Here is a 15,375-nt window from a genome sequence, read left to right as displayed (position 1 = left end):
GGGCAGGTGGGGACAGGATGGGACATGACACCAAGAATCATAAATGGTTAAGCAGGAAGACCTCAAAAGAGCTCCTGGATACACTGGTTATTTAACTAGCTGCCTGTTGCTGGACACTGGGATATCTATAGGAAACAGAAATACCTTCCTCAATCTAGATCTCTGCATTTAGTAAAAATCACACTTCTCACAGAATCGGATTACACACACACACACCCTGCTTCCCTACAAATACACACATACCCCACCTCCAACAGCTCTCTACTCTGCACAAGAGACATTCTGAAGTGCATATAAAGGTTTGGTGCAACAGCCTTGATCTGAGCTCCACAATCTATTTGGTTTTCTCTTCCCAGCACAGACATCCCAATCTTGTAACAGATAATGCTTTTATCATCATGGACTTTGCTTAAGGCAGTAACACAAGTACTCAGTCTCACTTAAACCCATTCAACAGAATACAGGTAACTATGCAAAGGAACTGAGGGATTCAGAGTCTGAATTTGAATCAAGTTATTAATTGATACCTTAAAACATTTGCAGCTAAAGGACTATGCTTGAGAAAGTAGATTTATTTTTTTTTAATTAACTTCCATCGATGTTTTAGTGTTTCCCACCTTCAAAAGCAGGTCTCAGAGGAAAGTCATCTCAGGTTTTACAGTGAACCAAGATTTATCTTATCTCCTACTGAAAATTTCATATAAGACTCTTCAGAAAGTGAAATATTTCTCCTGTTCTATTTTTTCACTCCAATCAATTTCAGAGTTTGTCTGACTCACAGAGTTACTAAGATAGCAGTATTGTTCCAAAATAAGCTCTACCACAGACAGTAGACATGCCACAAGACACAAAACTAAATAAACCAAGGAAGCCATAGCAGCCTCTACATGTAAGCCTCAAAAGAGGGTGGAATTAACCAGGAACCCGAAAAGAGAAACTGTGGAAGTAGAAATAAATAGATGACATCACAACTGCGCAGCCTCTTGAACACAGGAAGAAGAGAAGGCATTCATACGAAATGCAATGAAACAAATCCCCATGTAATAGGGACAGATCTTGACTGATCGATTCTGTTTGTTACATAGCAGTTCGTTCAAAACTGATAATGGTTAACAAGGATTGTGAGAAAGAAAGTAAAAGAGCACAAACAGTACATACTTCCCCCAATGTGCCAAGCTACGATTCAGATTTTACAAGGTTGGAAACTGAAGTGACAACATCTGTGCCAAGAAGGACAATTCCAAGAAAGCTACAGATTAAAAACAGCCAGAGTTGAGGATAGTGATATTAAAACCAAACAAGAAAACTAAAGGGAAAAGGAAGAGAGAAAACCACAAGTAGGATCCAAAAGCAAAACCTTTGGCAAACACAGAAGAATGTATGTCTTCAGCCTCAAGTTTACCTCACTAAAGAAGGGAACAAAAGAGTCTCTACAATTTAGAGAAGGAAGAGAGTCCATCCACAAAATTAGATTAATTCTGTAAAGCACAGAAAAGAGACATGGGAAACTTTAGGAAGGCAAAATCTATGATAAATATGGTGAAAACTGGAATCTAGGAGAAAATTGTAGCCAAAATGTATTCATACAGATGAAAATCACAGAAACTATTAACCTTTTCAAAAGCTCTAAAAGGTACCTGAGTCTCTAGACTCCTATGAAATGAGCTCTTATGAAAGAGGTCATTTGACATAGTAAGAAGGTGACCTAGAGCACCTGATCTGCTTTTAAGAATGTTTCAACACATGAGCTTAATGAAAGACAGTGAGAGGGAATAAACATTGCAAAGACATGAGGCAACTACAACTTGTGTCAAGTGGAGAGACCAAGAATTAGGATAAAGCCAGCAAGTAGCATAAAGGAGAGGGGGAAAAAAAGTGCAGTAAGAAATAAAGGAGGGAAAGAGAAAAGGGAGAAACAGCAAAGAATCTTAACTGTTCTTTTTAATCTCTGAAGTCTAATCAAAATCTATGGAAAGACTGCTGTACAGAAATAGGACATGCATTGCTGCAATAGTTTTAAACCCAGCTAAATCGCCAACTGTGATTTCCATAGATTCAATGCTACTGCAAGTAACTACCACGAGGGCCTGAAAAAGTTTGTCCTCCACCTGCAGATCACAACTAAGTGTTGAAGCAGCTATAGTGGTTATGTTCCTTTATTCAGAAAAAAAGCCACCTGTAACCACCAGAGGGAGATTTCTAAGCATAACTACATCAAAATCACCTTCAGGGGCTCAAGCCAAGATTAACTCTATTGTGCTAATTTGTAAAAACAAACTAAGAAAGTCGGTAACTAAAGGGCATACAATCCAAGCAGATAAATTAAAAAGGAAGCAGATAAACTGTTTACTTCTCCCATACTCACACACAGGTTACCAGTAAAACTAGGAATAATACCTAGGGCAACAGAATGACATTTAGGGGATCTCTCCACTAAAGCATGCTACCTAGTAGGCTAAAAATCCTATTAATACTATACCTTGACCAAGATTAACTTTCCTATACAGCATTATCATGGTTTAACCCCAGTCAGCAACTAAGCACCACACAGCCACTCACTCCACAACCCACCTCCATCCTATGAGGGACAGAACTGGAAGAGTAAAAGTAAGAAAACTCGTGGGTTGACATAGCAAAAGCTGTGCAGGCAAGCAAAGCAAAACAAGGAATTCTTTTACCACTTCCCATTGGCAAGCAGGTGTTCAGCCATCTCCAGGAAAGCAGGGCTCCATCATGTATAAGTTACTTGGGAAGACAAACACCATCACTCTGAACATCCTCCCTTTCCTTTTTCCCCTCGATTTTACTGCTGAGCATGATGCCATATGGTCTGGAATATCCCTTGAGTCAGTTGGGGTCAGCTGTCCTGGCCGTGTCTCCTCCTAACTCCTTGGGCACCCTCAGTCTACTCACTGGTAGGGTGATATGAGAAAAGGCCTTAATGCTGTGTAAGCTCTGCTCAGCAATAGTGAAAACATCCCTGTGTTATCAACACTATTTCCAGCACAAATCCAAAACATAGCCCCATATCAGCTATGAAGAAAATTAACTCTATCCCAGCCAAAACCAGCACAAGCATGTAAGCAGTTCAATGTTTAACACCATCATAATCATAATTTAAATAAAACAGTAATCTAAGAGAAGACTGAGCCAATTTGCCTGCCAAGGTGTTGTATTTTAGTTTTTGGATGATTCCAGCTCTCCACGGTAGTATATGAAAGCACAAATCCATCACCCCAAAAAAGCAAGGGTTCAAGGTCATAAACAAAACAAGCCAGATCTGTATCTACTACTCTTTCAAGACCTTAAAACTACTATCCAATTTATTATTCACAATGAAATGACAGAGTAACTGAGTGACATATCAGTAGGATTTATTCCCTATTAATTCCAATGACAGTCATCACAATCCTGCCTTCAAACAAAATCTCACTGCCTGAGCACAAGGGAGTAGTGAAATGGTACTGTGCAAGTGGCTATTACATCTTCCCTACAGATTGCTTGGTCAAAATCTCCCTTGACCAAGAAGAGGCATTCAGGCTCAATACATAGGGAAAGGGCTGCTGAGGATGAAAATGCAAAGAATTTATCACAAGAGGAGATTGAAATTGCACAGCTCATGTAGCCTAGCAAAACTAAATCTGTCAGGAGATATTATGATTGTTAATCTCTACAAATATACCTCAGAACGATAATTGCAAAGAGTCAAGAGTTATACTCAAGAACACTGTTATCACACAAATAAATAGTTATGAACTTGCTACATGGAAGTTTAGATTGGAAATCAGGTGACTGCAGTAACAGCAACTCTGCAGTAAAGCTCTGTGACAGCCTACAGCTATGGTAGACTGCACTTCAGAAAAAGAGATAATAGAGGGAAATCTCTAAGGGCAGGTTTATTAGCTAAAACAAATACTGTGAGGAGAAAGGGGAAATTGAAAGGATGCCAACAGAAGAAAAGTTCCTGATGTGCTAGAACCAAAGTCTTGGAAATACAAATATGAGCAGTCAATTCAAATGAAAATGCCTCCTGCAGATTCTGCAGCTTACCCTGTTAAACACCGGCAGCATCATGTAAAGTTTTTCTTCTTGTTCTTTCTGGGTCATGTGCCGTGGAGGATGGCAGAGCTCTGTGAAGAGTCGACGCAGATGCATCAAGCCCAGTGCGTTGTCCTGAGGGCTACACTCCTCCTGCCGTGGCCGGCCCATGATCCTCTTCACCATATTCATCTTGACTGGCTTCTGGAAGCTCCCTTGTATCCTGTTCAGAAAGAAAAATGACCTTACTGAGTACAACAGATTGAGGCATTATTTGAACAAAGCCTTCAAATACATAGCATCCTCTCTCACAGTAAGTACCATGCTGCAGTTAAGAGCATTAGCTAATTTTCTATGCCAGGCATTGATTAGTATGCTCCTGGAGGATTTAAAGCTAACAACTTGAAAGAGGAAAACATCTGATACCCTTTAGCACAAAGCACAACTGGCCAGGCTTTGAACACTACAAAATGCTTTGGTATTTTTTATTAGACGATTTTTATGATTCTTTGGTGCACATTCCACAGCACTTAACAGCAGTGTTATCCACATATTGCAAAGTATTCTCAAAATAATACTAGAATAAAATCAGTACCAGTTATGTACTAATCTAACCAAACAAGACCTTCAGATTCTCTCAGACACTGGCTTTATCATAGAGAGGTATGCTTAATTTTTCTTCCTGATTTTCCTATGGCAAATACACAGGCTTATCCAATGGAGCTATCGTCCATCTCACACTTTAGCTGTTGGGTCAGCAGATGAACACCATGGTCTTCTACCTCCTGAAGCACAAAAAAACTTGGTTTAGAATCACAGAATGATTGGGGTTGGAAGTGACCTTTAAAGATGGCCTTTCCCAGCAGATGTCAGGGCAGCTGAAGTCCCCTAGCAGAATCAGGGCCTGCGAGTGTAATGCTTCTTGTAGTTGAAGTAAGACTACTTTATCAGTATCCCATCCTTGATATGCAGTCTGTAGTAAATACCAGCCACAATATTCCCTTGTTGGTTTGGTCCCTAATTTTCACCCTTAAACTCTCAAACTGTGCACTGCTGTTTCAAAAGAAGTACTATGCAATCAATCCATTTTTAATGTAGAAGGCAACACTCCCAAGTCTCCTTCCTCCCCTGTCCCTCCTGAACAGTTTCTAGCCATCAATTGCAGTCCTCTAATCACTTGATTCATCCAGCCAAGTTTCAGGGATAGTGGTCAGCTGACAGCTTTCCAATTCCTCTGGATTGTTACCTATGCTGCATGCATTGGTACAGAAGCATTTACAGTAGACCCTGTAATGGTCTTCAAAACAACATGGACCAAATCTTCTGAATGCGAGACTAAAGTCTTATCAAGCAGGACCTTGCACAAGAGCTGAGAGGCCGAGAGCAGATAAATCCCTCAGACACAGCCAATTGGACACTGTGCAAAAGGGACTGTTCACACAACTACCTTCAATTAAGGGAACGAGTAAAGGTGAAACAGGCTCAGCTCCATACACAAAATTAAGGAGACCAACAATGAAATACTCCATGGAATTGTAATGTCTACCTCACATTGCTTGAAGGCCATTATTAAAACAAAGGTCAGTAACAGCTATAGAAATTATTTAAGGGTAGAAAATGCCTTATGGCAACAAAGGATATGAACTTCATTATTTAAATTATCAAAAAGAGAAGGTACCATGAAGGGTCAATTACTACAAAAAGTGATAATTCCAAAGGTGCTGTGATTAGAGTAATGGTGGGAAAATGCCCACTAGTGAAGAAAAACACAGAGATCAAGTTGTGAGGAAAGACAGTTGGGTGCTAAAGCCAGGAAAATAACACCAGCTACAAACAAGGACTATGCTTTTAAAACTGAAGATAATTAGCCACTAATAAGAATCACTAACAGAAGATAGATTCTCTCTAACCCCAAAATGAAATACCTTTCTGGAGTGTGTTCATAAAACAGCATTTGCTAACATGCAAAAAAAATTAGAATGCTAACAAACATTTTAGTACAACACAAAAAATCAATTTATGAAATGAGAAGTTATCAAAAAAGCTAAGCTAAGGTACAAGCCAGAAACCATCAGCTCATGCAGAATTGCACTGGCTTTTCATATTTGAAGAAAAATGAGACAGAACTGGATGTTGTTCTTTATTGTATTATCCCTAAAAAATAACACAGGTAACAGACTTCAAATCAGCATCACTCACACAGTTAAAAATGGAACACCACAGTTTCTTGAGGTGGTTCCTCCAGAAACTCACACCTTTTCCCAAACTCCTCAGTTTGAGAACTCACTGTAATAACACGTAAACTAGCAGAATACCACATCTGAGCTCAATGAGCCAGACCTTCACTGTCTGAGCAGCAGGGGAAAAAGTCTTCATTTTCTTTTTCATAAAAATGTTATCTTTTAAAGATTTTAATTTCTTTTTACAATTCACAAAATGCTGAGAACTTTAAATCCAATACGTTATTATTGAATCCACTGCTGTAGACTTTTGCAAGCACAGTAATTTTTCTTTCAAATCCCATTACTTTATTCAGCCTAAGTGCATACCACAACAGGAATTTGCACTGGTTCAGTTACACAGTTGCAGTTCTAGATCTGACAATCTTCTCAGAATCAGAAAAGTCCAAATAAGTGTTATACACTGTTCTGTTGTAACAGGAACTTGACAGGACAGCTTCTCCAAGACGCAACCTATTTACCTCCATTGGGGCAGTTTTAACTCCAAGGGATGAGAAAGGCAGAGAATAAGAACAGTAGTCCTATTTTCTCAAAATAGTCATGGTGCCTCCTGCCTGTTCCCCAGCACAATCATAGACTCAACTTCAACATAAGAGGTGGGGAAGAGCAGAGGGGAGAATGGGTGTCACAAAGTACAAATAACATCCAAAGTATTTTTTTTCCCCAGAAGTAACCAAAAGACACTACAAAATTGATATATTCCATTAGTACACTTAATGTAATCTGAACCCCAAGACCCACTAACTCCCCCTTAACAAAAAACAAACATATGAAAAAAAGCCAACCCAAAAACACATCCACCACATCAAACACCACAATGCCATGGAATTTCACATTTCTGTCCCAAATACACCCCTGCAAAGCTTCAGAAAATCTTCCCTGGAAGATGGTGCTTTGGAAGTATCTTTTACTATAAAAATATTTACTTCTTCGATGTCTTTCAAAGATAGGGAGCCATGATGCACTGTACAAAGTGAAGACAGGTGTAGTAAAACTGACATTTACACCTTGAGATCCTTTCAGTAAATGCTGTTTCTCTTTGATGATGCCCTCTAGATCAGCTATTTCTGGCAGAGTTTTGCACTCATTCTCAGACTTCAGAATCATGTAAAGTCTACCCTCAAGTTCCACTGCAGATCAACACCAATGTACACAATATATTCATTTCAAGCAGAGTAGATAATACTTGTGGAATTACTGTAGAGTTGAGTCCTACTGTGTTTCTGTCCAATCAGAAGGCTCCATGCAACATCATCCAGAATGGCCCCCTTCAGATACTGGAAGGTTCCTATGAGGTCTCCACGCAGCCTTCTCTTCTCCAGGCTGAACAGCCCCAATTTTCTCAGCCTCTCTTCATACAGGAGGTGCTCCAGTCCCCTGAGCATCCTCGTGGCCCTCCTCTGGACTTGTTTCAACAGTTCCATGTCCTTTTTATGTTGAGGACACCAGAACTGCACACAGTACTCCAAATGAGGTCTCGCGAGAGCAGAGTAGAGGGGCAGGATCACCTCCTCTGACCTGCTGGTCACGCTCTTTTGATGCAGCCCAGGATACGGTTGGCTTTCTGGGCTGCGAGCGCACACTGCTGGCTCATGTTCATTTTCTCATCAATCAACACCCATGCTTGAGTCTTTCCGTTTGCTTGTGTTGTATTCATTAGAGAACAACTGACATCCTTCTCCCTGTCAGCTTGTTATCTTCAACGTAGACACCAGGTACACAAAGGAAGTACTTCAACAGCAACTCCAAAATCCTCATGAGGAGTATTGTGGAAGAAGCAAGGACAGAAACTGGTTCTCAGGAGAGAACACCTTCCCTGCCTCATGTCCCCTCTTCCAGCATGTACAGCCCTGTGCAGCCACATGCTCCTCATTACACAGCCACTACATGAGTTACTTCCCCCAGCAGGTCTAAGCAGGCACATTGCTCAGAAGGAACCTTTGTGCTGGACAGTCTGACTGTTGAGTCTTTGGCTTTTTAAGCTGAGCTAGAAGTTATTTTGCAATAGCAAACTAAGCAAGTGGAAGCTCTAGAATGCAGCTGCACAGTTACAGGTACATGGTTTATCAAGAGGGCTGAAGCAGTTTGACCCACTGCACCCAACTTCTGCCACCTGAGCTAAAAAGGTGAATTAATGGCAGTTGCACATCATCCTGCTCTGACTGGACCAAAACAAAGACACTTAATGAGTAGATTTCAAATATGCACAAACACAGCAACAATAAAAACACTGCTTATAAACCACATTGCTGTTTTCTCCTAGTGATAAAAGCAGAAAAGTCTCCATGTGAAGAGAAATGAAGCAGGCAGTGTAAGAACAGCATGAGCATCCTTACTTAAGTCCCTTCATTTTCTTCCACTGGATGTCAGATGGCTGTACATTTTCCTATGAGCATAAGCAAGGCTGACCCATTTGAGAAGCTCTCATACAAACCCATTTATCAAGTTCTTCACTTTCCTGTTCAATTTACATGGGAATCCTACAAGATGAACCCATGAGATTCTTGAGAAGTTTCACTGGAGTTAGCGCAAAAGGGAACTTCTACCCTTTAGAATATTTTCAGGAGCTTCCTTCTGTTGGTGGCAGCAGCTGGACAAATGATCATAAATTACATTACATAAAATACCAACAACTTACAAAGCTCAAAGACAGACACTGCAAGAAAAACATAACACACACACAAACATAACCATTAACACAAGTTAGGGTATGATAATGTACAGGTAACACTACCAGAGCTATCAAAACATTTGTGAAGGAAAAACAAGTAGACAGAAGCTGCATGAGGCACACTCATTCTCACAATAGCTATTATAGGTTCAAGCTGTGCATCTAGTTCCAAAAGGGTGTTATTTAAGTAAGCAGCTAGGTAATTATCTGCTTTGTAATTACTCACAAGTGTTTCTCCAGGCACTATACTGGTATTACATCAGCATCTTAGCAGTGAAACAGGAATGAGTATTATTTCTTTGCAGATTATAAAGGGATACCAGTGCACACCTCCACCCCAGCTATCTCAGGAAAAAGAAATTCAAGATAAGTCTTGTTGCTACAGTGAAATCATGGAAGTCCATTATGATCAGTAAAATCCACACCTGTTATTTCTCTGCACACTACATTTGTTATTTCCTGATTATAAGATTCCCTACCCCTGTAATTAATACCAACATTCAAAAGATTATCATCAATATGCACTATTAAAAAGGACATTTTGTGGCCTTCAAAAGAAACAATGAAGAGCTGTTACAGGCTAGATACGTATTCATTTGTCCTTAGAACAGAACTGGAATAATAAATTCTTTTTGTAGGCAAAAACATCAGCAGGGAGAGAAGTGAGGAACACAACTTCTTCCTCCAGTTCCCCCACCACCAAACAAAAAACAGTTACTTACACACAAAGAAATCATGCACAAGGAAGCTGTGTTGTTGAAAAGAAAGCCACCCGCTCTCCCTGATGGACTGAACTAGCACACACTTATATGGGGAATATCGCCTGATCCCTGTAAAACAGGACCCTGGAATAAAATCAGCATGCCAACTCAGTATTAAAAGTGCTTATTCCTGTACTAAATTTTCCTCTTGCTAAAGAGCTAGTCATCTAGTTGAAACAGGAACTATTCATTGAGAAATCCTCCCAACAGGAAAACACCACCAGCTTCCACTCTAATTTTTGCATTGCAAAATAGTCTTGAGGGAGGTGTGCAGGCGAAGATGTGTGGGGCTGCACTGCTAGTTCAGGCTTATGGCTTTTCTGTGCGTTCATTTGCGTTTTCCTTTGCACTGAAATATTTTAAATCTTATCTCAAGGAGCCTTATGTTATCACCTGAAATCTTTCCCTTCCCTTGTTCAGAAGAATATAAGTGCAGAGACCAACCTAATGAAACACTATTTGTTTCTGCAGGATTAAATAGATGCTCACAGATGTGCCTCAGTTCATAGCTAGTGTCCAAACCAGAGAGTTAAATGCAGTTTTTTGCTTTAATTATTCTAAAAAAAAATAAATAAATGAAAGAAAAAAAAATCTTGTTATCCTCATTCAGGACTTTTTTCCTGTTTTCTGAACTCAAATCAGATGAGTATTTAAAGATGCAATTCCTTTGTTATTTGCAACATAAAAATGCTATTCTTACACACAGACTGTCCTTAATACCTTGACATAGATGCAAAAGAAAAATTCTTAATACTTCAACAAATATGAAAAACTAAAGTAACTGGTTAGTGAGAAAGATACAGGTATAAAACACAGACTATCAATCTTCTTTCTAGGTCCATTTCCCACAAATTATTCATGATAATGACACATAAAAGCAAGTGCAGATAGACTAGATTTCCTGTGGTTTGTACCCTCTTGAAAGTTAATGTTTTATATTCAGTGAGAAGGAAGGACAACAATTAAACAATAGTGATACTTTTGACCTATGCTGCAGGGATGGAGGAAAGCTGTCTCACTGAAGAATAATGATGAAAGTATTTCCTATTTAGTACTCACCTAAATGAACTTCAGTTATATCGAGGTTTTGCACTTCATTTTGTTCAAATAAGAAAATAAAGCACTGTTTTTTACTTCTGCATATAGCCTATTTTTTACTGACTTTCTAGTTTATAATTCATGTCTATAAATAATCCTATCATTGAATTTTCTAATAACCAAAAATCTTATTTTCCAAAATTACTTCTACTACTTTAATACAGTATTTCCAAGCCACAAGCATTTCTTCCACCACCAACAAAGCCTGTAGAACAAACTATTAAATCCTACCACAGCTGAAAACATGTAGTACTTCTCCAAACCACTGTTTAAGTTGCGTCAATTTTCTTCGCTTCTATTTCTGTGCACAAAAAAAGCACAGACAACTAAGACATCAAGTGCAGAGCCACCATCCATTACGCCCTTGTGACTGAAGTGCCTCCTTCAACTTCATTTTTTAGTGCAATAGCACAAAATAGTTACCTAGCATGAAGGACTACCGATGCACATGTGGAGGCAAAACATGTGATTCAATCATTTTTCATAGATATTTAGGGATTGTGCTTAAAACTCCTAGCTTTATCCAACAGGAAGGAACTACAAATCCGTTCTATAAAGAGGGAAAACAAGACATCACATGAGGAAGCCAGCACATGTGCTGCCTTTTCCTACCAGGAACAAAATTGTTCACATAGCAGCTAAAATGTGATTTTTGGCTGGATGCTGATAAAAATCCTTCCCACATCTTTATTTAGCACACATTAGGATCTGTCACTAGCATAGATACAATTATCAGTACTGCTTTTCTTTAGGGGAGCCTTTAACATGACTTAAGGACTCCCAATCTTCAGCTCAGTAACAAACTGATAATCAAGCTTAAGAATTACAAATGCCCACAAAGCAAACTGCCAGAAAGCTCATACATAGGTTATTTAGACTGATCACACATACTCATTTAAGATTTCTGCCTTTACATCTTTTTTTTATTCTACATCTTTTTCACCTAAAATGAAAAATGAATTCTCATTTAATCTTGAACTACCACACACAAGAACCAAAAGGTAATTCTGCTTTTGGAAGCACGTGAATGCACACATCCACCACTTGTTTAAAAATGGCTTTTGAAAAAGGTCAGGGAAATTTCACAAGTAATCTTCGCATTTCAGAGGACAAACGGCATGTAACAAATACTGCATAAGAGATGCAGAAAACCTCATCTTTGTGCTACCTGTATCAATATAGGTACCTGTAGCAATACAGACCTATAAGGATACAGGTCTTTAATTTCTTTACAAAAAAGGAAACCCTAAGGCTACCCAAAAATCCACATTTAACTGCTGGGTTCTACACAGCTTCATCTGTGAATTTCAATACGTCTTTTAATCATGTCATCTGCAGATAAACACAGATCTGATCTCCAAAAACCAGTTTGGACTTGCTAGCCATGAAGGAAATCTGAAATTCCATTCCTCAAACTGTTTGCTCCCTGGCATCTCCTTCGGTTGGAATAAAACCGACAAATATAATATTTATGCCAGACGAAGATTTTGAATCATTCGTGCAAAGCAAAACACACTGACATTGCAGGGCAGAGGACCAAATGAAACCCTTCAAGTGTAAAAGAGCCTTTCTGGTTTAGGAGATGAGGAATGGTCTCTCCAGAAAAAAAAATAAATAAAAAAGAAAGAAAAAAGAATAATAATAATCTTACCATGTTTCATTAACTCTAATCATCGGTTACAGTAAAGATCAAAGTAGTGCCTCTATACAGGTATTATGTTAGAAAGGAGAGACCTGCATTAAGCACGTTCAGGTGGTTCGTTCATAGACATCCAGGCTCCAAGAAACTATTTGTTAATGCTTGTGCAATCATACCACTGTGACATTTTTTCCACTCCTTTGACCTGTTCCAGTGTGGTCTCAGGTTGGCAATCCAGCCGTGGCTGCAACAAAGCCTGAACTAATTCTGGGTATACAACTGCTCCTCTCTCTTTCAAGGAGTGCAAAGGACACTGTTTACCAAAGAAATGTGGCAACTGAGGAGACAAAAATGCGTGCCATGCAAAAATCTTGACAGGCAGAAGGAAAGTCCAAGTTAGCTGGTGCACAGAAACAAAAAGATAACGAAAAAAATAGGAGAAATTTCTCTCTGCTGACATGTATTTTTGGTAGACTCATTTCTAAAAAACCTGTGCCTAGTAAGTTAACAAGTGTCAGACTGAGAGAAGTTCTGGTTTTCAATGTTCTCAGTTTGTACACATAAACAAAGCAGATGGCTTTTGGAAATTCAGATTTATCAGATTAACGTTAATCTGGAGCTTTGTAACTGGACACTCTTGCAGGTGTGAATGATCCCCATTCACACCTGCTAGCTGGCAAGACAACAGAAAAGCCAACTCAAATTATCCTGCAAGCAGCTTCAGTACTGCCATTATATACTCCACATATTGGAGGAAAGCAAATACTGAAACAGCGTTCTGATTTTGAACATACGCTGGAAGAAATGAAACGTCTCAGAAACATTTGCACCTCAGCAAAAGCATCTGAAACGGAGAAATTGAGAAGATTATTCAAAATTCTAAACTAATCTAGGCAGTGTCAGGAAAAGCTTGCTGAACACTACAAAGATAGGTAACAACTGGTTAAAAAACAAACAAACAAACAACAAACCAAACCAGAACAGCTTATTTGCCTCCTCAATATTTTTGGAGAGCAAATTCTAACTAACAAGCTCTTGCTATGTTCCATGGCAAAATATCTTCAGCATCTTTGAACACCACTCTTCTGGTTTGTTTTTGTTTTCAAAGGGCTTGAATAAACCGATTTGCATTAATTGGACAAACAGAATGCCAGTTACAGCCCGGTGGGAATAGAGCAGAACTGAAATTTTACTTTGCCAACCTGAACTGCATGGCAATGACTAAACCATGCCACTCAAAAGAGGAAAATAAAAGGAAATGCTGCTAAGAAGGCCCCGAAGAAAAAGGCAGGGGGGAGGAGGGGGGAGAAAGCAGGGAGAAAATAGCAAACAAACAGAAAAGCAACATAATCTGGAGAGATAAGGATGTGATTGGCTGCCATGTAGATATAACACAGGCAAAAAACAGTGTTCTAGAGGGTGGCCTTTGCAACAGCAGTACACAAGCAAAGTAAAAACCCCTTCCTATTAAAGTCATTATACCAGAATCAAGAATGAAACAACCAGCCGTTATTAGGCACGGGCAAGAGTGCTTTGGTCTGTTTGCCTTTTCAAGTCATGAGCCTTGCAGGAGTGAAGATGGGGAAATAAACCTGCAAACAGGCTGCGAGACCTAAGGACTAAGGCCACACATCAAACACAGTAGTAATGACAACAGAGTCTAAGCACAGCTCTGATATTCACTCAGAAAAGCCACCAGATCTTTTTAAAATGGAACCTGGTATTACACAACGCGGGTCCACGTTGGTGGTGGTGGTAGTGGTTCTTCTCCCAAACAGCAATCTAAAGCATGTAAACCAGCCATTTATATACCCCAAAGAGTAGCCACTTTTCTGCCTTTAAGAAATTTACATATGAAAGAGCACTGAGTAGAAGACTGTTACCTCTGAAGTCTGTCTCCATAGAGCTGCCCTTGTTTCTAACAACCTGGATAAGAAAAAACAACAAAACGATCCTACCAGCAAGCTTGGCTGATATAATAAAACCCCCCTCTCTGCTACTGTCGAGTCTGAAAGAGTGCAACAGAAACAGCAGTGCATCAGCATTAAAATTAGCATTAAACCCTGGGCACAAATGCCTGTTTATTTCTGAAGCGATAGGAAGTAAATGAGGGTGAATGATCATATCGTCGTAAGTTACATGTTCATAGTGTTCCTAAGTACAAAACAGCCCAAGACATTATAATTACCAATTCAGACTACAGATGTATGGAAAAGCAGCAGAAACGTTTGCATACACATATCCACTGCATTTTCGATAATAACAGATATCTTCCAACTACTGCATTAATCCACTGTGGGTTTGCACCCAGCAGGAAGCTGCTGAACTTGACCATTCCCTACATATATGTCCAGGCAAAGGCCCCACAGTAAACACCATGGGGAAACTGGGCACGGTGGACAATAGCATTTAATGGACTGCTCTTGAACTAACTTTTCTTAGATAGTTTCCCTTACATTGAAACTAGTATGGTCTAAATTGAAGCTAGTATGGTCTAAAGACATCCACTGAGGTCCGAGCTCCCCTGGAACCAAGTCCTGCACACCATACAGCACAGAATTATAGAACTGCTTAGGTTGGAAAATATATTTCAGATCAGAGAGTCCAATCATAAGCCCAGCACTGCCAAGTCCACCACTAAACCATGTCCCCAGGTGCCACATCTACACTTCTCTTAAATACCTTCAGGGATGGTGACTCCACCACCTCTCTGGGCAACCTATTCCAGTATTTGCAACCCTTTCAGAGAAGAAAGTTTTCCTAATATCCAGTCTAAACCTCCTGGCACAACTTGAGGTCATTTCCTCTTGTCCTATCATTTGTTACTTTGGAGAAAAGACCAACATACATCTTGCTACAACCTCCTTTCAGGTAGTTGTAAAGAGCAATAAGGTTTCTGCTGAGCCTCATTTTCTCCAGGCTAAAAAA

General features: G+C 39.5%; 1 protein-coding gene across 1 annotated transcript in view; it reads right to left on the bottom strand.

The window, feature by feature from the left end:
* WDFY3 (WD repeat and FYVE domain containing 3) overlaps nt 1-4,230 on the bottom strand; it is a 115,656-nt gene extending 111,426 nt beyond the window's left edge. The window contains exon 1 of the mRNA XM_005146574.3: nt 4,051-4,230. Within this exon, the coding sequence (XP_005146631.2) occupies nt 4,051-4,230 (180 nt within the window). The remainder of the gene's footprint in view (nt 1-4,050) is intronic.
* Between the last annotated feature and the right edge of the window lie 11,145 nt (nt 4,231-15,375).

The sequence above is a fragment of the Melopsittacus undulatus genome, chromosome 7 (assembly GCF_012275295.1).
Source record: "Melopsittacus undulatus isolate bMelUnd1 chromosome 7, bMelUnd1.mat.Z, whole genome shotgun sequence".
Classification (NCBI taxonomy): domain Eukaryota; kingdom Metazoa; phylum Chordata; class Aves; order Psittaciformes; family Psittaculidae; genus Melopsittacus; species Melopsittacus undulatus.
This window is presented reverse-complemented; position numbering and strand designations above follow the sequence as displayed.